The 27,576-nt window shown below is 38.8% G+C and overlaps 1 protein-coding gene across 9 annotated transcripts in view; it reads left to right on the forward strand.

Annotated features, from left to right (window-relative positions):
* PTPRM (protein tyrosine phosphatase receptor type M) overlaps positions 1-27,576 on the forward strand; it is a 490,776-nt gene that overhangs the window by 450,048 nt on the left and 13,152 nt on the right. For all 9 annotated transcript variants that reach the window (XM_032987657.2, XM_032987659.2, XM_032987658.2 and 6 more), the window contains 7 exons: positions 6,165-6,262; positions 18,603-18,719; positions 23,376-23,530; positions 23,832-23,967; positions 24,188-24,337; positions 24,809-24,982; positions 27,341-27,472. In XM_032987657.2, coding sequence (XP_032843548.1) covers positions 6,165-6,262; positions 18,603-18,719; positions 23,376-23,530; positions 23,832-23,967; positions 24,188-24,337; positions 24,809-24,982; positions 27,341-27,472 — 962 coding nt within the window. The remainder of the gene's footprint in view (positions 1-6,164; positions 6,263-18,602; positions 18,720-23,375; positions 23,531-23,831; positions 23,968-24,187; positions 24,338-24,808; positions 24,983-27,340; positions 27,473-27,576) is intronic.

The raw sequence follows: 27,576 nt of genomic DNA on the forward strand, positions 1-27,576 counted from the left end.
CTGACAGAACTGAATACTCATGAAAACCTGATCACATAATGATGTGTCTGCGAATACCTGTTGATAAAACCTTGAGCACATTTGCCTTACTGAGTCGGGAAAAAATGTATTTCAGTTCAGGGAGATGTTCCCTTGCCTACAGTCAGTGATATTTATAGTTTAAAGTAACATTTAACTGGAGTTTTTTACATAACTTTTTCTGAAAGGACACTTTGTTCTTACCTCTGAATTCTAGCATGGGTAAAAGAGGAAATAACGTGCACTTACAGATTATCAGATCACTGGACTGGCAGAGCATTAGTAACCCTGTAATTTTTGTTCCTCCTGTGAAGCTCTCTGTAAGTTATCCTACTAACAGCTAGACTGTCACATTTAAGAGGTTCATTAGGAAAAGGAGACTTCTTGAACTTTTTAATCTATTAGCCTACAGTCTGCTCTCCCAGTACTTTAAAATTTTTTTAAAATCTCTGGTTTTATGCTTTCATGTGTATTTTGAACAATTTCTGCTACATAATGGGTTTGGGGGTTTTTGACAGTGTAGTTACAAAGGGTTTCATTGCTTTTTGGCTTTTTCTTGCCATTCAGCCATATCTGTTAATAGGAAAACATTTACTGTATCTCAAGTTCATTTTAAAGGGATCATACATAGTAAAGAATGAAGGCTAAAATGCAGCTCTCTCTACTCAGGCATATTAGCTAGTTGTCCTTGAGTGGTCAAGTTGTAGGCAGTCACAATAGCAAGCAGCAAGTTTTGCTTCAGTAAAAAGTGAAGACAGTTATTATTGCTACTAGAAACTGCAGTAACCATTAGGTGAAGGAACCATTTTATAACTACCTCCTCACACAGTGGAGATGTCTACTTACTAGAAGGAGGTGTATTGCACTCTTTTCAAGATGGAATTTAACTGCTGCAGATGTAAGCCTTGCATCATGTCAGTCCGCTACCTCTATCAACACATGCTGATGCCCATGCACTGTCCCTGGGGACCTTTTGTAGCTTAAAGGTATCTGTTCATTTTTTGCACGTTTCTAGCTTTAATATCGATCACTGAAATTGGTCTCAGGTGGACCAAACGTTAGCTTGTGAATTTGACATTCTACGCTAGAAAAAGGTTTTACAGGCTATTTGTTCCTTGTTTAAGCTGCTTGCTTTTCTAGAAATTGAAAAATGACCCATAGAGTTACAAGTCCCATCTGATTAAGTACTGGGGACATGTCAACATTCAGGTTTTACTTGTTTCTTTGTGCATTTGCTTTCTTTCCTACATCTGAACACTTCTCCCTGTGTTCTGGGCTAGTTTATCACGTTCAAATTGATCACATACCCCAGTAGCAATACCAGTTGTTAGAACAGGATCTCACAATAACAATCGGGAGTAGAAGCTCTAGAAAGCTCTCTGTACAGAAGCAGCTTCTTAAGAGCTTAAACCATTCTTACAAGCTGTGTGATTTTCCATTTCCTAATATGTTTGCATTCCCAGAGCAGCAACTAACAACTACTGGTAATACAACTAATGGTTTTGGTATATACAACCGATCATTTCTGTTGAGATTTTTCAATAATGCATTTAATTAGCTTGGGGTTTGGAGGGTTGATTTCTTTTTCTTATTTCCCTTTTCTTTTCATCTTCTGGTTGCAGTATATTGTTGATTTCTTTTTTTCACAGCAGAAATCTTTGATACCAGCTACTATATTGTGTAGTTAATGGGGTACACTGCAGGCTTACTGTTAGGCAGCACAGTACCTTCTCTTCAGAGCTTCGTCTCCTGCAAGGGGGCAACTGCTGAGAATAACCTTCCTCCCTATTGTGCACACATCTGTTAAGTTGATGCTTAGAACAATTATAGGCTCTTTCTCTCCCTATCGCAAGTCTCTGGAATCAAATTGCTCAGTTCTTCATGACAATAAATCCTCCAACCCTACCTAGCCTCTAATGGTTTTCAATTCTGACTGGAGACAAGTAATAATTTATTCATATGTCAGAAAATAATTTGAAAAATGTCAAGAAGAAAAGAAAAATAGGATAGAAAAGAATTACTTTCTGAGACTTTAGGGTAGGTTTTCGGTTTTTTTTTTTTTTTTTTCCTTTCAGTGTCCTGAACATGAAAGAAGTTTGGAGGATATATGTAAGAATTGGAGAGGAAAAGCAGGAAAACATTTGATAATACTTGAGGAGAGCGGGAAATTCTGTCAAGCACTTTTAATTATGATTGTATTATCATTTGGATAGTAAGATTGAGAAGAGCATACTCAGCACTGCAGAGTAGGACATTACTTCTAGAAAAACATTTGGAATCAAGCTTGAAAGACTTGTCAAAGCTCAGCTCTTTCTCTGGCCTGAAAAAATGCTAATACTTCTTATAAAGAATGACAAATTCAAAATCTTCAGGAAGAAATTAGTATTTAGGACCTCTCCCCAGTTGTAATGTATGATTTCAGGATCAGAAATGTAGGGATCTTTAAATCGCAAAACAAATTATGCTGTCTGTAGGAAAAAAAAAAAAAACAAACAAACAAAAAAAAAAAAAAAACAGGAATAAATTGTTGCAGGTTATCCCAGAGCTGTCAAAAATAAATGACTGTTACAAATTAGGGCACAACCATCTTGTACTTCAAGTGAATCTGTAGGAGAGAAAACTGAAATAATACATAAAGAAACTTGCTGCATTGCCCCTTGGTTTCTCAAAAGATTCTGTCTTCTTACAAGGGGAAAAGGACTGTGTCGACAGAGGATCTTTTCTCACCTTTCCTTCAGCTTTACTGAAAACGTACTCAGATGAACAATCTGAAACATGACATAATCCCATGGTGACAGAATGCAGTTGAGCCATTTAGATTTTCTCCAGTAAACTAGGTTGTGAATCAGGATTGTTGAAGCAATAGTGTTGTTATTTTTTGTCCTTGATCAAGCTTAAATAATCTTAATAATGTGTCACGCATTTGCAGACTGTCGTGGTTTGAGCCTGGTTGGCAGTCAAACACCATGCAGCCATTCTCTCCCCCTTCTCTTCCGGAAATGAGATGGGACAGATGATCCAGGCTTGGAATTCGAGATAGGACCAGGAGGGGCAGATCACCCATTATGGTCACAAGCAAAAGGCAGACTCGTTACGGGAAGAAAAAAAATAATTTTTTTTTTATTGCATTTATTATAGACACTAACAACACTTAACAGAGTAGGACAGTGAGAAGCATTGCCACATCTTGAGAACACCTTCCCCCCACCCCTCCCTTCTTCCTGGGCTCAGCTCTGCTCCTGATATCTCTACCTCCTCCTCCAGCAGCGCAGGAGCAGCGGATGGGGAGGGTGCAGTCAGTGCTGCTGCTTCTTCCATCTTCAGTGGGGGGAGATTCTGGAACTTTTTCCCCCTGCTCCAGTGTGGTTCCCCCTCTCACAGGAGACAGTCCTCCACAAACTTTCTCCAACGTGAGTCCCTCCCACAGGCTGCAGCGTTCCCTTACACTGCTCTGGTGTGGGACACCAACTTTCTCCAACTGGATTCCCTCTCACAGCTGCAGCCCTTCCCGAGCTGCTCTGGTGTGGACACCCCTGCATGCTGCAATCCTCCCAGCACTGAACTACAACAGCAGGGGCTACCTTTTCCCGCAAGACCCCGTCCTTCTTCGGGCACAGACACCTTGATCATCCAGGTGAAACGAAACACAGGCCATATATCAGTGTCTGCTCCACTGTAGATCTTCATAGGTGGCAGGGGGGACCACCCTGCCATCTCACCGCAGGATACAGTGGGGTCTCTGCTCCGGCACACCTCCCCCCTCCTTTCTTCCTCCGTTCCTCCACTGACCTTGGTGTTCACGCAGCTGCCGCAACTCCTCCTCACCGCATCCCTTCTTAAATATATTATCACAGAGGTGCAGCCGATTGGCTCAGTTTTGGTGCAGAGGTGGAGCTGACTTGGAGCTGGGGGAGCTTCGAGAAGCTTCTCACAGGGGACCACTCCTATAACCCCCCTCCCCTGCCACCAAAAACCCCATCACTCACTCAATCCAGGACAGCAGACTCTTTCTAGGACACTACTCAGTGGAAAACTGTCTTTCCGTAGTCCTATTTTTAGCTACCCTCCTTCAAAGATGATAGCAATAGTAATTTTGCTGAATAGTTGTTTGAGATTTGAGAGGAAGGAAGGAGCTATGCAGAGATAGTATTTTCCTGCAATGAGTAAAATAGTTTCCTTCCTTTTGCCAGGAGAATAGGTTAGCCCAAAACCTTTCTAATGCAGTTATGAGTTTAATTGCCCAAAAAGCTATATTGAATCCTACATTATTAAAACACAAGCAAGCTAAACATTGACTATAATGTTTATTAATTATCTTACTGTGACATTCAAAATTGCACTTGGAACATGTCTGTATTACATATCCAGGACACTTACACAGAAGTAAAATACTTATTGCAAATTTCCATAAGGTGAAGAGTGATTTAACTCTTGTCATACTTCAGAGTGAAATCTCACAAAAGTATCAACTGCTCTGTCCTATAAAATAAAAGAAAAAAATGGTGTCTAGTTTTGCAGCGATGACATCAGCTTGAATTTGGTAATTTCAGAAACAGTAGTTTTAGATTCTGCTGTTATTTCTACTCTGAGACCTTCTGACATTTCTTGTGTTCTAGCAGTCATAGCTTCCTGTTGTTTTAAATGGCTTTTTCTCCTGTTATATGAACTACCAAAGCAAGTAAAAGACAAGTTGAGTTACTGTAGGGAAACAAGTGAGACTAACTATGTATGTAGCATTTTTAAAAGTAAGGGGGAGAATACATAACTTCTGTAAATGTTCTATGCAAAGTATAGATGATAAAATTATCCTTTGAAATTGCTGAAAATAAAAATAAATTTTAAAAATTTAAAAGTTTTAGAATATTACCATAATTGTTCTTAAACTTCAGTTCGAAGTAAGTTACATCATAACTGTGATGTTATTTGCCTAGTGAGTTTGTTTTGACTTGCCTGTAATATCACAGAATCACAAAGTCATAGAATCACAGAATGGTTTGGGTTGAAAGAGACCTTCAAAGATCATCTAGTCCAACCCTCTGCCATGATAATATAGTAATAATATATTACTACATTTTTCAGTAAGTACTTTACTTTCAGAGTGAAAATTTTATTTTCAAAGGAAGCCAAAGTACCAAATCGTGGGTGCCAAGCTACCCACATCTGTCAACATATGCTTTTGTAATGCTTTAAGAGTGTTGGTTTCTTCACTAGAGGCACATTTAGGCCAATACATCATCCATTTGTCTTCCAATTAGCTGATTTAAGACATTCCTCTAAATAAGCCACTAATTGCTTGCTGCAGTGTGGCCCTTCAATAATGGATTTAATATGGATATTAAGTTTATAGAGCCTGATAGTGTTTTACATTTGTTTATTCTTATTGGCTCAGTGATTTTAAAGCAGTGGTTTAAAATTGGAGTGGCACACCAAACATCACGGGTAAGACATAGGCTAGAAACAGACAGGACCAGGCATACACAAAGTGATGTGGTTGTTCTCAACATTTTACATTTCTGTGACATTTTCTGTGGGCTGGTACCCAGCTTTAGCACAACACTAGAGGAATCCCTGTTTGTTCATCTACAAAAGTGCACAGGTTGTTTGGGAAGGCACTGCAGAGGACATGGTTGCCATGGCATGCCAGAGTTCTTTACTGCTTTCCTCACTGTTTTGCAAAGTGATATACTGCAGCAAAAAACTATAACTTCTGTCTCACTTCAGGAAGTACAATTTAGGAGCTGGGGTAATTTGATGGATAGTGTATACTAAGAAAAATATTAGAAAGCAGGAAAGGCCACATAGTCCATTGAGGCTCATTTCATTCCAAATACACCTTCCCTAGGTTATCATCCAATTGTTAAGAGAAAGAGTAATGTTACCCATTTTTTATAATTCCACTTCTGGGTATTACAGAGATAAATACCTAAATGCTGGAGAACTAACTTTTTCAGAGCACTATTTCAGGGGAAAAAATACTTAAATGCAGATAGGTTGGATGACAGAAAAGAAATTGACCCTAAATGAAAAATAAAATGATAGTGATATGAATGTATGTGTATAGTCACGGTTTCTCAAAGTTCCCCAGAGACAAGCTTTCAATCATGAGACTTTCAGAAAGTAACCTTTCCCTTGATTTATTGTTTCAGGACCAATGCAGGAGACAATATATGACTTCTGGAGAATGGTATGGCATGAAAACACAGCCAGCATAATCATGGTTACTAATCTCGTAGAAGTGGGAAGGGTAAGTGATTTCTGTACTTAAAAAGATGAAAGACTTCCAAGGTGTTTGCTTTTGGAAATTAAATAGCAGACCAACAAGATGCTTATATACTGAATATAGCACATAAAATATTTATGGCTGCCTGTGCTAAGAGGTTCGTTATCAATTATTTTTAAACATGCCTTGGATGCTTGGCTTTGATAACATTAGCGCAATGAGAAAGTAACTGATAAAGCTGCATTCTGTACAGCACAGCCTGCAAAGACTGCCAAAGAGGAAAAGCATCCTATCTTTGTATATATCGCAGACATACCATTTCTGTTAAGGGAAACCAGGGGATTGGTTACAGAACAAGGTACGGAGCCATCTTTTTTTTTAAGAGAGGCTGAGGGGGAGCGTAATTCTGAAACAGATTTCTGAGAAAAGTAGTTAAACTATGAAACTGCACTTCCTTCATAGTATATTAGTCTAAATCAACCTGGTTTGTTTGGGTTTTCCTTCCTGTAAGCCTTCTGGATTAAAACAGAAAAAATTAGCTTTACTTATTTGTACACTAAATTTATTGACCAGGAGGTCTTCTTCAAGAGCTGAGTAGTAAAGGAAGGCTTGAGCTACCTGGCTGATACTGTGTACTTTTCTTTCTTTGCTTAATAACTTTTAAAGTAGGCCTCCTACTCAAGTCATTATGGCTAATTTTGTTTTCAACAAGTATTGAATGGAACCATTTTCTTTGTTTCTCACAACCGTCAATAACTGAGTCTTTTAATTTACTGCTTTGTCTATGCACTGGTGTCTTAGTTCTCATCTGGGATTTTTTTTTCAAGAAAATTTGCTTGGGAAATGGGCATATAGCTTTCATTTGGAATGAAAAAAAAAAAAAAACCAAACCTTCTTTTATTGCAACTACTGCAATTATTGTTAGTCAAAGTGTTGAAGTAAGAAGCCATGTGCACATATCTTGATGTGAGCAACATGGTTTTAAGAGATGTTTTTCATTTCATACTGGTGGAGTAGCTAGCTGATGCCCCTCTGCCTTTAGCATTTTCATAAGGCGAGAGAGCACTGTTTAGATGGTGTGAGTCAAAGTGTCGGATCTCGTCTCCTTTTTAGCAAGTCCACTTTTACAATCTTGATTTATTCTTCCTTATGTCCTTTGTCAATTGTTAATATAAATCCTAACATTTAGGTATCTGTGTGCCCAAGCCTGACAACAGATCGGGTACCAGTATTGTTTTTAGATATATAAGAAAAATGGGATTAGTGGCTGCAATTAACACCTGCTGCAGCAACACATGTACGACTAATTGTAGAGACAAAAAAGGATCATGGAGGCCGCTTTAAAAATTCACTCGCTTGAGTGAGGAAGAAGGTGGAAATGCTTGGGTAGTCACATATCAATTCAAAATGGATGGATTTGTAAGAATAGGCAGCTTTCCAGCAAACCTCTTGGTTAAAGCTTTATACACATTCATAAGTACCCAAGCAGACAACTTAAAAAGGGATGTTTTCAGGTTATAGATAAACAAGCCTTAGAACGAAAATAGCATGCTGCAGGAAACCACATACTGTTTTCCTAAATTCAGTATTTGAAAGTGTCAGTTAGAGTGAACTGTCAGGTATAAACCAGGGAGATGCCAGTCTCGGTGCCAGCATTGGTTGCCTCAACTCACAACATTTAAGTGCACAGCACATTCCTTTAGCAGCAAGCAACAGTTTGTGCCACCATGGAGATTTCTTCAGGGTGCAAGAGTCCTTGTGGGATACAGATCTGCAGCTTTGTTGTTTCTGGCAGTGGTAGAAATTACTTTGTTCTCACTTTCTCTGGAGGCCAGCATAGGTAAGATCAGAGAGCAGAAATTAAAATGAGCTTTTAATGGAAATGAGATCATATGAGCCACAGAACAATGCAGTCACTCCTTCATTGGCGCTTCTGTCCCACTCCCAGAGCTGGAACCATCAGCAACAAGGAGGCATTTTACCAACACACCATCTGTCCCGCAAACCCTAACACAAGTTCTGTGCCACCTTGATTAGTAATGATTTTAATGGACCTTTTGGTAGTATTCCTGCAGGGCAAACCTTGTAACCTTCCCAACCTTGAGGCTTTCTATTTCAATTGCTATTGCTGGTATAAGATGTACGGGGGTTTATTATTTTTATTTTTTAACCCTCTTGACCCATTGTAAGCCGAGGAGGAAAATTCCTTTGTTTTCAGGAAGAGGGATATCTATTTAACATGTTTGCCACACAGTGTATGTCCTTCATGAATTAATCATTGGGGGGGGCGTATGTGTATTTGTTTACCGGGACTTGCTGGATAGTCATTAAATCAGTGCTAGGAACTTGCTTCTTGCCCTGGAGCATTATGCATCAGGACTGTTTTAATTGCGGATGGAGGAATCACCATGAGGCTGTCCCTAATGCAAGCACCTGCTGCAAATGACTCAGTCCCCGCATTACCCTCCAGCAGGGTCTGGGTACATCTGCCAATATCTGTCATTATCTGAGGCACACTTGTCAAAACCATGCATCCCTTTAAGCTCTTGTGTGTTCCAGCAAGGGACCCTTGTCAGTGTTTCTGGCACCTGCAGACTGCTGTGCACCTGGTATTTAAATGGCACAGAAATGTGTTTTGATTGTTTTCTCTCTTTAATGAACCCACCTGAGGGACATTTAGCTCTTTATCTAGTAGCCTGTTACCCAGTCACTCACATTTACACTGCTTGCATGGAAAGTCAGAACTCACTTGTGCTGTTATACTAATCCATCTGCCAGAAGTCTTATCACAAAATCTGCAGGGCTCCCTAAGGAGACTTTTGTACTGGTAATTTAAGCTAATGATTTCTAAACATATTTAGTCAGTTTTATGAAGACCTCATTAGAATGTGACTGTTTATTAAAAATCTAAATGAGGTCTCACAGTCATTTAGAAAAATCATTGCTGAGTTGCATGAACAATTCTTTGATAACGAATGATGAAGTGTTTTTTAGTTAAGATTGGCCTAGGCTGACATAAGAACTTTTACAAAAAAACTAAGCATCCCTTGAAGCAGCCTCAGAAAAAAAGTCTCTGTCTTCTTCATGCTGGGGTCAACAACTTTCCATTCACAACGAAGTTCACAAAAAGGGTATGGCAAGTAATTGTATAATCTGCCTACATTTTAGTGTAAGAATTAAAATTTTCCAAACCACACAGTAACAGGTAAAAAACAAAACTGAGATTCATAAAAATATATCAGTGTGACCACAAGCTATTTCAAAATAATGTATTTTGGATTATATTAATGCAAGAGGCCTCCATGCTCATGTTTGTAACTGGTAGGGAAACTGTAGATAGTAGTGTAATTTCAGACAATGTTTCTTCCTGAGAGACTTCGCATAATCTGGTGCATTATTCTAGAAGAGGCAAAAATTTTTAGCCCACCAGTGTAGGGGTGATCGGAAAATAGGCACAAGAGAACATCTTGCTTACTCCAAGAGACTGTGCTTGGGTACAGATTCCAAAAGCCAGAGCTGGATCCTTCTGTGGAAAGCAATAAGAACTGGGTCAAGGTCTTTATGTACTGGCCAAAGTCTCAGGTTGCTTCTTGAAGTGTTTCAGTGTTTGCACACATGGAAACATTTCTTTCCTCCTTAACGAGTTATATTGGGAAGATTTAGAATATATTCAATTTTACCATCTAGCTATCACCTCCGTCTTTGCTCTTGTTGGGCTGGTACAAATACTTGGTTGGCTGAATCAAGCTTGCCATGTCACGTCATTTGTCCTTTGTCAGTAGTCACTTTCTCTCCCACTCCTTGTTTTTGCTTGAGGCAGAAGAAATTTAGCAATATCTGATGAATAAATGGTGAAATGCACTGATGAAATTCAGTGGAGGTGGTTGATATATAAATGCATGGCAAGGACTCATGATTGTCTATCATGCTCTTAATATAACAAAGGATTTACAAAAAAAAAAAATACTAGAAATAATTATAAAAAATAAAACCTTACCTCAGGAGCATAGTAATTACAGTAATTAGTTTCTCAATTATTATCCAGAATTAGAAAACAGCCAGTGCTAATAGTGTTAATAAGCACACAAAAGACCCTTTTTTGAAAGGAGGCAAGGTTGACTACAATAGAATGGATGTGACACAAACAGGGGAAAGAAGGTCAGTCATAGACTGGTAAATAGCCCTTATGCCTGCACACACACCTTAGCACTACTGAAACAGCCTCTCACTGCCATCTGACCTCTCAAGAGTGTTGTGCTTTCCTGATAGCCATCTTACACTCCTCTTGGGTGACTTTTCCCTCCCAGGATCTGGCAGGGCTGCATCTGCATAGGGAAGAAGAAAGAACACAGTGGTGGCTTAGCTTTTCCTTTGCTTGTTTTACTGGACCTAAGGTTGACATGTTACATACAGGTCACTCTGATCTGCCTTGCTGCAAAAATATTGATGGCTCTGACTCTTCATGCTTAAAAGAGTATTGGGGTCCACATGACAGTGAGGAGATCCATATGGTGGTCTTCTGACAGAGAGGGAATATCTCCTTGATGCTGGCTGGCTAAAAAGCTTTCCCTGTTGTAAGATAAAATTTGTCAGAAAAGAGTTGTTCTTCTCAGGAAAGACTGTATGGGCCCAGCCCTAAGTAGTCGTATGTGCATGTGCTGGGGCCTTGGGTGTTCAGAATGTGCAGCCTTGGTCAGCATTCAAGACATTTCTAAAACAGATACAAATATGTTTCCTTAACAAACAAAAACCAGAAATCTTTATGTTGAACCAGATCTTCTTCAGATCCTCCTGATGTTCCGTTTCTGTTATAGGCAGATGTTAGACATTCAAGAAAAATTGCCAAATAAAGCCCTGTCCAAAGACTTATTGCCGAAAGCATATTGCAAGAACCAAACAAAAACTTAATAGGAAATTCCAGCGACATAAACACTGTGCAAAATTTCCAATGACCTTGCTACCTGTTCTTAGAATAAAAAAGTAGATTTTTGACACAAAGCTATTATGAAGCTTGCACTTCCGCTTTTTACAAGTTTTGAGAATCTTTCATGCAGAAGAACCGTCTAATAAACAAAGGTAATTTCAAATTGTATTTAAGATTCAGATCACCCATTACAGAGATACTGCAGAGATGAAACACAGTAACTCTTTAACATCTCGCAAACTGCACATTTGTATTTAGTATAAATGGAAGAACACTCTAATTGAAACTGCCTCTAATTATAATAAGTCAAATTACCTACATTGGAATTAGTTCAGGCTACTGGCATTAGCGCTCCTTAGGAGGTGTGCCAAAGAGTTTGTCACTAGCATACTGGTGACTAAGATTTCATTTAACTTTTCTACTGAAAGAAAGAAACCATATTTTGTAAATGAGAAGGAGAAAGGTTGCTGTACAAAACCCTTTCCTACCTGTAGGTATTTTTAGTCTCAGCTTCCGAAACCTATAAATAGTGTCCTTCACCATCTAGAGAAATTTTTTTTTCTTAATCATGTTTACCCAGAAAACCTGGGACCTGTGCTAATGGTACATACTGTATGCTATTATATATTCTGTTGTTACACTTTTGGTTTCACTGTAATTTTGAGATCTCTTGTTGGATAGAGTACAGTTTATACTGTTACAGAGTATCAGTGAGAATAAAAGAAACCAATCATAATTTAAAACTATTGTTAATTTTTCAAGTAAGTGAACCCTTCTAGTCATCAAAACAGATTTCAACTTTCTAAACTTCTAACCATAAATAACAAGTTGGCATTACTCCATTATGCATAGTAGAGGAGAAGCCCCTGGGGAAAAAAATTGGCTGTTTTTCTTCAGGAAAGAGAAGAAAGGACTCTTTGCAATCAATTAATAAAGATGTCCTCAGATTAGAAATGTTAGCATCATCAAACAGGACATCAACCTGCAAGTGTTCAGCACTTTCCCATGTCACCCAAAGCAGACATCGTTTCAGCTCTGTCTTGATGCATTCTCATTTCCATTAAAAGCTGTGTTTCAAAGAATGTGAGTCAACAGAGATTAATATCTTAATGCTCACTAATCCAATTGATATAATTCACTTTGAAAAATAAATAAAAGAGGTTTAAGGATACACGAATGTATTGACTACCTTGTTGGGCTAGCTGCTGAAGTGCTGCCAAAGTGTAAGATGCAAGTATTAATGCAGTTAGCAAAGTTTCAAGCTCTTCTTTGAAATGTTGAGGCTAGCAAAATGGCTTCATCACTGCTGGTCTCCTCACCTCAGCAATCTTGTGAAATTAATCTCTCAGTCTCTCTGTGAAGGAAGAAGGATCCTGGAAGCACCGATGCAGTTTTACCTTGCCCAGTAGAGTAACATGTTGAGCTTTCTAACCTAGCAGCAGATGATCAGGTTTTAGAGCCAGAAGACAATCTGCTAACTTGGTGGTGCTCTGTAGCTCAACTAATGGCATGATTTTGCTCTTGGAATGGAAGCACGATTCAGAGCACAGGCTGTTCTGCTCAGTGCAGGCACATCAGGTTCTCGAGCACAGAATCTGAGCAATATGCCCATGATTTCACAGTTGTGTAAGGGATTGAAACAGGCTTTGAGTAGCTCCAGGTAATTCTGTAACCATCCTTTATCTTGCCATGGGACCACCCTTCTCATGTGTTCTATGCTCAGCCTTTTTTCCTCCAGAGCTGTACTAAGGTGCACTAATTTACAGCCTTTGTGAATGACCAGTGGGAGACAAAATTGCCTAAACATAAGCAATGAGAAAGAGGCAATCCATATTCTTCTGTTGGTATTAGCAATGGAGGCAGGAGCACTACAACTGCTTTACCATAAAACAATTCTTCTAGACTAATTTTTTTTTTTTTTACGGCCAAAGGAAGGGCACACTGTGGGTTTGGCCTGTCAGTTTAATTTCTTCTAACCCAAGGTACCAGATTGATGGCATGCTAATGGTAAATTTGATTCTTTGTGTCATAAAACAAAGGGATCTTACTCATTCCATCAGGTAGAAAGTATTAGCATGTGACTACTACTGGACATGTCCAGAAAGGCAGCTATTCTGGGCAGAAGTTGAATGAGATTGCGTCTACCAGGCAACCTGGGATTGCACTGCTGGGGCAACATAGGGCAGCAGAAGGTGGAGAATTGTTTCAGCTCTGTGTCATCACTGGAAGAAGTTAGACTGAGGTAGTAAAATTCATGGAGACCTCTCTCCCTCTGAGAGCTGTGAACAACATAAAGAATTCTGGCTCCCTTTATACAGACCCATTTAACTGATAGTGCCAAACAGTATCTTAAATGTTGTATTTCTCAATACTCTTCCATACCTCTTAGAAAACTGTAAAATGAGGTATAAATCAATTAACTGACTTGATCAAAAGCAAGCAAAGAAAGTGAAAAAAAGAAAGACTGGGTTTTATCTTCTGTCAAAGGTTGTTTTATAACTTATAAAATGTTCTTATATCACAATACAATTTTTGTTTGAAAAGTATTTAAATAAAAATACTTTAAATTATTGGATGTCCTTTTACTTCAAGTCAGACAAATAAAAGTATATGATGTTATCCTAGCTACATCTGTAAAATCTTTTAAAAAATTTCACCAGTGAGCTTGGTTGGCTATTTCATTTTATATCCTAGAGGTTTCACTTCAAAATTTATGTCTGACTTATCATCATTACTTAGTTGAGGATTAATTTTAGATTAGAATATATAATACTGCTCTTCACTAACGACAATTCATGCAGTCCATAGCCAGTTATATCACCTTTTTGCTAAGAATATTTCAGAATCAAAGGAAATTGGAAACTTTGAATAATCAGTGCTATTTAAACTCTCCTGTATGAACTACAAAAAATATTTCACAGCCAGCTCACATATTAATTCTTTAATATTCTTCCTGTTCCAAATCTCTAAGTAAATGAATTACTGTCCTGGCTTTCATACTGCCTTCAGCTAGATGTGTCACATTGCCAAATGGCTAAATATACAGCTTCAGAAGTCACAATTTGTGTTCATTAGCTATCCACTGCCTACATCGTTTGTTATATTTAGAAGTAGCAACACAACTTTCCACCTTCATTGTTAATTCTTAGTTTCTCACATTAGACTATTTTGCTGGGGGATGGAGCTATGGGGTGGCAGTAGATAATAATCTTCTCCACATTTCTAAAATTATTAGTAAAATAAACATGTTTGGAACAATTGGACAGTGTACCTTGGGATGAATAGATTAAAGCAGAGCATTTTCATTATGTCTCTGGCAATCACCCTTTTATTTCATCTTGTGATGAACATCTGTATTTTTTGGCACATTGTTAGGATATAAATGTGGGGTGTATCTGAACAAACTCTCAATTATAGTTCTGCTCAGATGAGATTTCAAAATTATGTTTTCTACTTTGTGGGGGATATTTACTGTTATTGTAGCAACTGTGTGAAAAAAAATCTAATGCATTTAATATTCAGTTCTGGATTCATCTATCAATTATTTAGCTAAACCTTCTGTTAGTAGGGTTTTTTTTTCTGTAAAACATGTACCAAATGTTTATAAAAGGGGAAAGAGATTCATCAAGTTACAGTTGCTAAAGCTGTGCTAAAAAGAAAAAATGAACAAACATATGTTACCAGCAGTGTTTCTCATATTTGATGAATAAAACCATATTCTATTTTGTTACAATTGTCTTTCCTTATACAAATAAAGGCCCTGATCCAATAGACATCTATAAGTGTGAGTTTGATTTACACTGTTTAATCTACTTCGATCTTTAAGACACCTTTACATTTATTTGAGAGGTTCTGGAGGAGATGGGAGACTGGTCTTTAAGAATTTACTCAGCTTTTGACTCATCAGGAGTCCACAGAGTTCCCATGTTTAGAGTTCAGCACATGCAGCAGCGTTGCAAAACAAGAGCCAAAAGTAGGGGAAAAAAACTGAATTAAAAAAAAAAAAAAAGTGTTGGGTTTGGTTTTTTTTTTTTTTTTGCCTCCCAGTGAGTGAATCATTTAGTGATGGTCTGTGGCTCTGACTGTGGCTCTGGCACTGTTCCCACGGCTGTTACAGCCCCTGTTCCACTTGGGAGAGTTTTCAGGAAATTGTGTTGTCATGGATCCTTCTGCTCAGCTCCATTCTGCTCCGTGCCCAAAATCCCCTGTGCAGCTGAGTAAGAAATCCCCGACAGGCCCAAGCTGCACGAGGCATGAAAGGCTACAACTACTGTGCAGCATCCCCCAGTGCTCCCCCAATTATTCCACTGGATCATATTAAATAAGGTTTAAAAAAAGAGTGGAAGCAAATCCAACATTTGAAGAATAAGAAGATGGGGACTGTGCTCTCCTAAATTGGTCTTTCTAAATGTCCCTAGTTCTTAGTCATAATCCAGCCTGTCTAGACTTACCAAGTTAGAAACAGGCATGTTTTCCTTCAAGGCTGAGCAATTCAATTCAGCCAGGGTTGGGGTTTTTTTTCCCCAATTGTTTATTTTACTAAACTAGAGCTGTTTTGAGGATGGCAGGCACCCATCAAAAAGAAACAAGGCTAACGTTAGCAACAAAGAGACATGCTGATCAGTCGTGCTGTGACTAGGATCACTGCTGCAGCTGCTCCCTTCCTACATGCGTTGGCCATCTCCACGTGGCTCAGGTTCCACCTATGGAAAGGATAAGTGAACAGGCAGGAAAAGGGAATCAGCTCCAGAGGTGGGGTTGTCAGTGGGCTGCTCCAGTCCAGAGGCAGTGTGAATTACCTTATTCTGCATGGAGAGTCATAAAATCATCTTAGCCATAGGTAGGAAAACCCTGTTTCAGAGAGTTCCCGGCAATGACTAAAAGGGTCAATTTGCTGGCCTAAGGGATTTGAACAATATGAATCTCCTGGATTATTTTAACAACACAGACAAAACAATCAGCGTTCAATGTTTTTTACTTAGCTTCTATTAGAGGATTTTTTGAAATACATCGAAACAAGGTAAGATGTGAATAAATGTCAAGTAGATGCAACAATAGCAGCAGCAACTACTGGACTTGCTCTTAATGCTATTGAAATGGTTGTTCATTGCTTACAGTTAGATATGCTTTATTGATGAATGCATGTTAGCCAGAGATCCTGCCATTTAGGCACCCTAAGATTGGCCCTCAGCTTGGCCCGTGGCTGGTGGAAACCTCCCCATCCGCACTGACACCCTGTCAGCTTGCTGGCTGGTGAGCATGGAGGGAGGAGCAGTCCTGCTACCCTTGCCCCTGGTACAGGAGTGCTGAGCACCACGAGGACTGATCAGCATCCCAGCTCCAAGTCTCTCGCTGTGGAAGGGAGCTGTAGGTGTTTGCCAGTTGGCCTGAAACCATGCTTAATGCCAGATGAAATGTGAAGAATATAAAGAATTTTTCTTAGCCAATACTAATGCAGTTACTAGATCTGAAGACAAGCATAGAGAAATAAATAAAAGCCTGCTTATAGCTACCTGAACTTCCACTCTGCTCTGGGAGCTTTCCATCAGCTGCGTAAGCAGAAATAAGCTATTAGGATGCTTGTATAATTTTGTGGCTGGGAGTCAGGGCTTTCTACCAGGCTTCTCTTTTTCTCTGAAGAGGATCCTGATGGGGGGCTGTGTTTTTCCAGCCCTTCAACTCAGTTCTATTTGGATTTAAATTTTATCCTGCTAAAGATTCAGAAAGAGGATCAGAACTACTGACCCTGCCCGGACAAACTTTATTTTATCAGATGATACCACTACTTTGATGTGGCAAGACCTCTTTTCAGTCCAGACAATAAAGAGGGATTTTATGTGATCATCGGCTACATCACTTGAAACAAATTCTGAGAAAAGTATTTTCTTCTGCCTGACAGGACAAGGTTTGACTTGCTGTGTAATCCTTTATATACTGAACTTGGAGTTTGTATAAATAAATCATTTGAATCATGCATTACAGTTTTCACTGTGCTTATACACATGTTCATCAGTTTTACGTTTTGCTCAAGACTAGACATGATGGTAAGCCAAGTATTTTGGCATAAAAATGGGTTTGAGAAATACTCTACCAGTTGTGAAGTTTAATATTTTTTTTTAATTTTTCTATCAGTTTTCCACTGAATATTTGAAGTCTTTTGTTTTTCTACCCAACTCACTCAAGGGTGTATTTAAGTAAACCAGTAGATTTACATGTATCAAAAGATCCATTTTAAATTTTACCTTCAGTGAGAGAAAGAGAGAGACCATATATACAGCAGATGTATAACAGATGCTACTCCTAGCACGTACTGCACTCCTGGACAATGACCAGATGCAGTGGTGATAGCATAGCTATTACCGTGATAGAACAGAATAAAAGAGAGATATGTAAGTAATGTGTTAGCTTCCCCGCCCACCACCTTGTCCACACAAATGGGAAGGAGGAGAAAATTCTTAAGTTTGTCAGCTATCTCCATCATCATATACAGTCCCCACAACCACCTGCTTTAAAAAATAGCAGAATAATAGTGCAAGTTTGAATACATTAAATACAGTGAAGTCTGTCCCATGTAGACCACACCAGGACTCGGAAAATCTGAAATACAGTTCAGAAAACCCACTTTCTTTCTGTCTCCATATCCCAGGATCAATTTGCCAAGAACACGCAGCTCCAGAAGCCTACTGAAATCAGTATGGGGGAAAGGACAATTCATCTCAGCTAAGCTTAGCCATCAAGAAGCCAAACACCTAGGCTAAGGCAGTCGTTTGGACTCTTCATGGATAACAAAAATCAAGGCACCTCTAAAAGGCATTCGTCCTACTCATCTTAGTTTGAGCTAAGTGAGATGAAGCCCACCCATAGTGTTTGAGGTCATCTAGTGAATTGTTGTTAAAGCCCAGACATAAAACTCATCTCGACTTCAAGTGTTGAGTTTTGCCATGTGATCTCTCATCCTTTGGAGAGTTCCTTTGGAAAATTAATCTGAGAAAACAGATACTTTTCTAACAATAGAGAAGATCTTTCCTGTCTGAAAAGCACATTTTCATTTTAGAAGGTAGGAAGATATTTTTGAGACAAATCACTAACTAGAGGTTGGAGAAAAAAACCTTCTGGTGGTAGTTGTGCCTCTGGGCACACCCTGCCTTGGAAAGCAAATGAAATGAACAGTTACTGTAACTGAGTTGTGCAGCATATAAATATCTCTTGTGCTCCTTATATATTTTCCTTAGTTCACTAAGCACAACACAAATCTCACCTGCAGCTCTGAAAAAGAAGAGACAATGTCCCTTAAACATTAATCGTTTCCACGTGCAGAAAATGTGACTGTTTTGCACGTGATTGCATTTAAAACCAGAAATCATTGCACAGAATACAGAATGGATTCAATATGAACCTTCTAAAATAAATTAAACTTAATTTCTTTTGTATTTTTTAAAGGTCAAATGCTGCAAATACTGGCCAGATGACACGGAGATATATAAAGACATTAAAGTTACCCTAATAGAAACAGAGCTCCTGGCTGAATATGTGATTCGAACATTTGCAGTAGAAAAGGTAAGCTTCTCAATTCAGTTTTCTTAAATACAATGGTATCTGCCTAAGTAACTTGTACAGCTTCAACATGGGAAAGTTAAATCTTTTGACTGACATCCGATTTTGTAGCTAATTTTTGGGTAAACTACTACCGCCCTCTTATGGTAAACTGTGTTTTTCTTTAAATGCAGCAACTTTTATGTGCTTTCCATCACTGTTGGCCCCTGCCTGAGTTAAAAAAAGTGATGTTCCTTGCCTAGGAGAAATCGAAGCCTCCCTCCCAGCAATCAATTGAAAAACACATTCGTGCTGTTTTCCCATCTTATGTTCCCCACAATCATTTTCTGTCTGTACCAGAGGCTGCGTGCACCATTATTCAGTTGTCCGTGGTGGAGAATACTGTTATCTGTTGGGCTGGTATGTTCCTGGTCTGCAGAGACATAGCTGTAACAAATTTTCTTCTCAAGGCAATTTCACTTTTCATGTGGAATCCATCTTTATATGGAGAGTTCAAATCAGCGTGTTTTATTACTGTTTATTAGAATCACGTAATTGATTTGTTTGATGTTTACAAGATCTTGTAGCTCTCTCATACAGCTAATGGACAACATACAATTAACAAATTAACAAATAAGGTACTTACTGAACATGAGAACAAGAAGGAAGTGTGTCATGCATTTTGTGTCAATTCAGGGGTTTTATTCAGACTTCATTAAAGAACAGTAGCGTGTTAATTGTACGTATCGAGACTCATTTGAGTTGCAGAACAACAAAGAAAGGGCCTCTTTGGAAGCTTGATATTCCTAATGGCATACGGAAGTAATGCTCTCTCAGTATCACCGTTAGTAGATTTTCAACTAATTAGCCTAGAAAACTCCTTTTGATTTAGTTGCAGTACCTGTGGTATACTGGTTCTCTCTAATGATGAAATAGTATTCAGTTACGGTTTTGAAGAACATCATCTTTAGCATTAAAGAATCCTGCAACCAGGTAGATGAAACCGCCAAAAAGACAACCCAACAGGGTCTCTGTACGTACATCCACAGTAACAAAGGAATTAGTTTTTTTCCAGTTTTATTTTTCAATCTAATACTTAAATATGTATCAATACAGCAACCCAAGGGTAATGATAATAGAATTATGTTGTTTGAATTAACTGAAATATTATATCATATTTACCACTATACATATTGTACATCAAATTCATTCAAGCCTGTTGTTTCCTTGCATTTAGATTTTTTTAATAAACAGATGAGAAACAGTGGCTACACTTTGAAGTAGATGAAGCACTGGTTGATTTCTATTCTGCAAATTTTAAGCCCATGCTTTGATGTTAGCTTTTCACTTCTTAACTGGGACTGGAAAAAAAGACCTAGAGGATTTTACAGTTGAACATAACCAAACTGTCTTGAATAAGTGCATTAGAACAGATAGAGATAAAAGGCACTAAACATTTTATTTCTTAAAAAAAAATCTCCATCTGAAAAGATTTCATTTAGACACTGCTTTTTAATAGTTGGTAGTTTTTCAGTAAGCCTCTAAAAGCAGTGTCAGTATAGTTTGAGTAAAGTACATTTGTTTTTACCCTATTTTCCATATTTTTTAACTCTTCCAGTGGTACTGGAAGGTCAAGTCTGTACATCTCTTCCACCATAATTCTCTCAAGTTTATATTTCTGATCTGCTGGGACTGATAGTTTTCAGCGTCTCCAAGACAATCTGCGTGATGAAACAGGGTGCACTCTAACCAAATCTGCAGGTAATACTAAGTGAAGGATGGTGTTGAAAAGCTGAACATTGGAGCCTCAGTTCCAAAGGACTTGAAGATTTGACCAACAGGAACCTTAGTAATTCAACAAGGAAAAATGAAAAATTCTGCACGTTAGGTGGACTAACCCCATGTGTCAGTACAGGCTGTGACATCCTGTGACAACATCTGACATCCGAAATGATTAAGGATGTAAGACACAAGAGCTGAAAGGGGAGGTTAAGAGAATTGGCCTTGTTCAGTGTGGTAGAGATGAGGAGGAGGTGTAAGGAATATCTAATTGCAGCCTGCAAATACTTCAAACTTGTTTAGAAAATCAGGGGCCCCAGATTCTCCTCATTCTTTTCAATGGTAGCAGATGGCAAGGAGCAGTGGCCAAGAAGTTACAGCACAGAAGGCTTGCACTGGAAAAACTCCTTCAGGAGAAGGGTAGTGCAGTGCTGGAGCAGGTTACCCAGAACAGTTGTGGAATCTCTGTTCTTGGAGGTCATCAGGGCTCAACTAGACAGATCTAGTGTTGGACACAGACCCACTCTGAGTGGGAGGTTGGACTGGAGACCTCCAGAGGTCCCTTCTGACCATCTTTTCTATTTGTGGATGAACATCTCATACCTGCTACTAAGATACAATTTAGAAGTTGATTTGTTTGGAGATAAATTGATCACTTGGTTTGGTTTTTTTTTTTAAATTCCAATTTTGTAATTATTGAGGAGTATGGGGATAATGCTAAGAAAATTAAACCCAAAATCAGGCTCTGATTCTGAGGACCACTTCCTAGATGTGCTTTATGCTACGTACATAAGGAGTTCCTTTGGAGCAGTTCCTTTACAGCACAACAGTTAGCTCAGATGATTTATTCAGCAACATACAGCAGCATCGTAAGTATTTGTAGCATTTTTTAACATCCTAGGATTTGTTAGCAGTGTACACCATTTTCTGTTTGTTTCAGCTGAAAGAAAAAGTAAAAATACAGTCTTTCCAAGCTGAGCATATGCTTTTATGATTCATGCAGTTGTGTTGCTATTTTGGGTTTAGAAACCAGCTGGGAAGCTACAGACACAAATTCTTTTGTAGGTATAATAAGCAAACTAATTATAAAAGTACCCTATATGTAAAACCTTTTCTAAGTAGCTAAGTGTTACCAACAATAGACAAAAATGCAGTCAGCATAACAGACAGTGTTTTCAAAACTAATGCACAAGATACACAGGACATAGCCTGATCTGTGCATCAGCCAGACACATTATTTTGGATGGGCAGTTTACTTTTTGTAAATTGCTTGAAAAGCAAGGCTGCATACAGCAAGAAGAATTTGTGTGCGGTACTTGTTTCAGTCCTCGGTTTGTATAGTCATGGCATTGTTTTTTTGTATGAGATCTTTGTTTCTTGGAGGACTGTGGACAGTTGTTATGAGCAATATAAAAGTGTTTGGGACATGGATACCCCACCTACACACAGCTATTTACAGAGTTGGGAGGCCTTGCTTACAGTAGCAAAAAATGTGTTAACTAACACACTCTAAAATCCCCAGAGTACAAAGACCAAACTATATTTGAATGTGTTCGCTAGACTGTCTTAAAATGCAAATTACTTTGTCTGTTCCTGGGTTTCAATATGTTTTAAAGTTGTTTTTTAGGATATAAGGTCACTTCTGTTGCAAGGGTGTGATCTCCTCAGTCTACAGCAGTGTCACATATGCTCTTCATCTTCTCCCTTGCCTGCCTTTTTGTGTCACAGTTTCTGAGGGAGATGAGTGTGGATATTCCTCTGAACAAATGCCCAGTCTCCACAGATCCCCAGCCTGAGCTGTCAGAGCATCAAGACTCCGAGATACACCAAGCCCACTCCAGTCATGTAGCACTGGCACAGCCAGAATTTCTCAACCATTGAAAATCCCAGACTCTTTTAGCTTGCATATGAGCAATAAATGAAGAAGTTTATGTTAGTTCATTATGCAAAGAGAATTAGAACTTTTATATGCAAACCAGCTCAAGACAGGAAATACATCTTTAAGAAGAAAAACTGTAAACCACCAGTTATTAATATCACTGACATTTAGTCCAGCCTAGACATGATATGTCATAATTTTGCTGTTTGCTTATGAAATATGTATGATGGCCTCTGGTCTGTGGATTTCTAATGAGAATAAAATACTGGCAACTACATTTTCAGAGGGGGAAGGGGAAATACAAGCACTAAAAAAAATCAAACTTAGCATACACACCTCTAATATCCAGACTGCTCCAGAAAGTCACATGGGAAATTACTTACACGATCAGCTTCTCATTCATACCTGTCTCACCATATCCATGTCCTTGTAGGCTATGGCAAATCACTTGAAGGGTGAACATGTGGAGGGCTACAAACACAGCCCCTATGATTGGAGCTGCAAAAAGGTTTCTTACTATTCAGCTGTTTCTTTCAGACCAATGAAGGAGACAAATGATAAGTAAAATTATGCTGAAGCTGTAGTTCCCTGAAGTCAGCAGCAAAACTCCTGTGGAGAGCAGTGGGGAAAAAAAAAAAATGTCGTCTGTGCTGTATATTCATGGCCTTGCTGCTGACCTGTGCTGTGATCATGGCATGCATCTTAAGGCCACAGTTTTCTAAGCAACCTAGTGCTTAAATATAGAGATGAGCATCCATCTTGTTGCTAAAAGTTTCTAAATGACCTAGTGCTAAATTACTCAATTTTGTTGCAAGGCTTTGAAACCAGTTGGTATGTAACCTTTGAACCAGCTCTCCTGCTATGAGAAAGCTCTCCAACAGTTTGTACAGATTGAATTGGTAGTGGGTGGATGCTTTTCAGGAAGGCTCAGGCTTTTGAAGTTACATTCTTACGATGTCTCTCGTCCAATTTCTTTCACATTCCAGATGGTTTTTCTTTTTCAACTCTTGTCTTTTCAACAGAGAGGTGCTCATGAGATTCGAGAAATTCGGCAGTTTCACTTCACTGGCTGGCCAGACCACGGTGTACCATACCATGCGACAGGCCTGCTGGGATTTGTGCGTCAGGTCAAATCCAAGAGCCCACCAAACGCTGGCCCTCTGGTTGTTCACTGCAGGTAGGCAGAACAGAAATCCCTCCATTGTGTTGTCCACTAAACTCCGGACCTACTTTTGCTTCTCCTGTGCTGTCTGATCCCCATACAGGTTGCTGAAGTCACTGGTGGTCTACCTACAATAACTTAATACCTAAAATATAATCAAGAATGGAAAATCTGGGTCTGAAATCCTGCAAATGCCTGAATGCAAGGCTCAATTTCAGTTATCATCCCACTGATTAAGTACCTGTGAGAGGAACCCTTGCTCTTTACATTTTCCAGTATACTGCTGAACATTAACTGTGCTCTTCTTTTAATTTAGTGCTGGTGCTGGCAGAACTGGATGCTTCATTGTTATTGACATCATGCTAGATATGGCAGAAAGAGAAGGTGTTGTAGACATATACAATTGCGTGAGAGAGCTTCGATCTCGGAGAGTAAACATGGTGCAGACTGAGGTATTGTTCATCTACTGGAATACTGCCTTATGCTTTGCAAGAAAAAATATTCTTCTATCTTTCTAAATGAGTTGGATGAAATTTTATGAACTGCTGTTGTTGCTTCTAGTCTTGATTCAGTGCTGGTAAAGTTAGAGAGAATTAGCGGCAACCATTTATTTACCAAAATACTAATAGCATATGCTCTCTATGTCAGTAATTATTTTAATTCCTTTACCAGGAACAGTATGTATTCATTCATGATGCTATCCTGGAAGCCTGTCTTTGTGGGGACACATCTATTCCAGCTTCTCAAGTTAGGTCTGTTTACTATGAAATGAATAAACTGGATCCTCAAACTAACTCCAGCCAGATCAAAGAGGAATTTAGGGTAAGTTGTGGCTAGCATTCCCTAGAAGCTATACAGTTCATCTATACTTAAGACTTATGCTTAGGCGCTTGCTTATAATCATGTGAATTTTGGACCAGACCTGGGGCGGAAGGACTGCAAAAAAGGGAAAATAACATGTCACTAATTGCTGTTGAATTATGCCAAATCATACAAGAATGCAATGGGATAGTAATGAAATCTCATTTCTACTCAGGGAAAGTATGTCAATTCCTCCCACTGTCTTTTCTTCACAAGGCAGGTTACTCTGCATCTGTCTTTGAGTTTATTTTTCAGATCTGTATGCTTCCAGCACTTTTTGCTTCCAAACCCTGCTGACTGTGATGTGTTTTCATTTCTCTGCATATTGATTCCCACTGAAACTGAATGATGAGCTGATCTATTCTTAAATATTTTGGGATGCTTTCACTGCTGTGCTAATTTTTCTGTTGTATTGTTTACTCTTTTTGAAAGACTTTAAATATGGTGACTCCGACACTGCGTGTAGAAGACTGCAGCATAGCACTTTTACCACGAAATCATGAAAAGAATCGCTGTATGGATGTTCTGCCTCCAGACAGATGCCTGCCTTTCCTCATAACGATAGATGGGGAGAGCAGTAACTACATTAATGCTGCACTGATGGATGTAAGTTTCCACTACATCATTAATAATAAAAAGGGAATAAGCAGCCCTCCAAACTGGGCAATGCCAGAAAGTAGAGTCAGCATAAGAAGACTGAAATCCTTCTAACTTGTTTTCCAAAACATGGCACAAAATCTTTAAACTCCCAAGTACATTTAGGATCTCACATATGTTATGTCACAGCCAAGGTTCCAAAGCCATACTTGGAGAGCAAGTCAGGGAGTTTTGATAAATTAAATGTGTCTGGATTTCTCGCTAGTGCTTGGATTTTTAACCATCTGGCCTAGGAAAAAAAAGAGTTACCTATTAAGACACTAAGGCAGTTAAATGGGATAATGTTTGCAGCAATATTTCAGTTCCCTTTGTTTCTAATTTAAACAGTAATTAACAAAAAAAAATGTCTGTCAGCACAAGATAGTGCACAAGCCATTACTTCAGCCTTTTCATTTATTTCTGTTTGAATGAACGGTTCCTCTTCATGTGTGTGTAGAATTTTTTTTCTAATGCATTTATGGTAATTCTAGTTCTGCTAATAGAATATCAGTAAAAAGACACTTACGCCGCCTTTACATCTGTAGATATTTATAGCCTATCTTTGACAATTTTGAGCTATAGTAATTACGGTTGTCAAACACATAAACAACAAGAAAACAGAGGTTAGCAAAGAATGAACGCATTGTAAATGGCCTTTTTGAAAAGTGAAGCTAGAGTAATAACAGTTTATAGCAATTTTTGCACTTCTTTCCTTACGAGTTTTCAAAACATTTTCCTAAAATAAGCCTAAGTTCAAAACACTTTCATGAAAAGGTGGGTGTATTATCTTTATGTTTATATATGTAGAAAAACTGAGAACAAAAGATTAACTGACTTCTCTAGGTTCTCATAGTAGGTCAACAACATTTCATATTAGAACAGCGCTTCCTTGATCTGCAATTTACAACCTTGCCATTACACTGTCTTCTTTCCTGGAGAGTTCAGTACTGTTTTATTCTGTAAATCAAGTACTTCTCAGAAAGAGCAGTGCCTCAATATTTGCTTTAAAAATGCTTCCCTTCTTCACTGTTGAAACAATGGTCTGGATCCAAAAGTGTGTCTGGGCAAAAGGTTCCAAGGGAGGAGGAGATTTGGACTGCTTTCCACCTGAAGCATCCTAGCCAGGCCCCTGCAGTATCCCTGCACTGACAGACAAGAGCAGACATTTGTCCCTCTCTTTAAACACTCAGTCTGCAGCAGGCAAGATGATGCATTTCAACCTTTCCCCTTGCATCAGTTGAGATGCAGTTGGATCACCTCATGTAGGCCTTTAGAGCTCACTTCAAGCAAAAGGGGTAGCAAACATAATTTTCATTATTCAGTATCAGCATGAGTTGGAGAATGGTTTTCCCTAAAAAACTGCCAGGGCTTCCAAGTGAGGGAGTAATGGAGTGCCCTTTGAGCATCTCTCATCTGCGTGCAGCTTCCAGCAAGACAAGGCCAGTAGCGCAGAAGGCAGCTGGCTGATGTACCAGCAGCATCCATGCCTGCTGGTTGCAGTTTGCTGAAACCAAAACGAAGAACTGAAGTGTTGCATGTCTTCATTTGTAACCCAAAACACATTGGATTCATTTTCTGTGGTCTCTTCAGTGACTGTCTCTGAAAGAAAGATGCAAATAGCTGATCAGATTGTATGTCTGCTGTGGTACAAATGCTTCAGTCCAAGGCCTGTAGAGGCTCCCTTGCCCTCCCTAATGAAGGCAATGGCAGCCCCTCCCAACAGTTGCCCCAGTATGGCCACACTGGCCTTCAACACTTGGGAGGACATAAGTGAAAATGCTAGTATGAGATCCACAGTGGAACAGTTCCACCAAACCCCTCAGTCAGTGACATACTCTGGTACTAAAAAAAACAAAGAACACTGAAATTTATCCCCTGGGTATCTTCACTGCTGTCAGATAGACTGGAATTTCAACCATATTTCTGAAAAATAACTAGGTATTTCCTTTCACAGGCATCATTTAAATTAACAGCTAAGTGCAGACAGCCAAGATTAATCTGTCCATTAACAGCTCAAAACAAAGCTGTTGCTCAAAATTTTCTAGGAGTAGCATTGGAGACAAAAACCTCTGATGGTTTTTCTCTATGCCCGTGGTATAAAATACATTTTGGAAATATAACATCTGCAGAAGTTATATTCTGCCCAAATACAGTTTATTAACTTTGAAACATATAAGACCTCAGGAAAGAGCTGGAAACAATGTATTAATTATATAGAAAATAGAAATAATGCTTTCAGTCCCAAAGTTTTGGGACTATGACTGGCATTCTGTTAAAAGGATTTTTATCTCTTACCATTCTTCTCACCATCTCGTTATTTCTTTGCAGAGCTACAAGCAACCATCAGCTTTTATAGTTACACAGCATCCCTTACCAAATACTGTCAAAGATTTCTGGAGGCTGGTCCTAGATTATCACTGCACTTCAATAGTTATGCTGAACGATGTGGATCCTGCACAAGTAAGTCCAGAAAACTGCTCCATTCAGATGAAGAGTGCTAGCACCTCAGCATTTCAGAACAGCTTTAGGACGTAATTAGTTTTATAAAACAACATTAAATACTA

This window comes from Tyto alba, unplaced genomic scaffold (genome assembly GCF_018691265.1).
Source record: "Tyto alba isolate M040663 unplaced genomic scaffold, T.alba_DEE_v4.0 Super-Scaffold_27, whole genome shotgun sequence".
Classification (NCBI taxonomy): domain Eukaryota; kingdom Metazoa; phylum Chordata; class Aves; order Strigiformes; family Tytonidae; genus Tyto; species Tyto alba.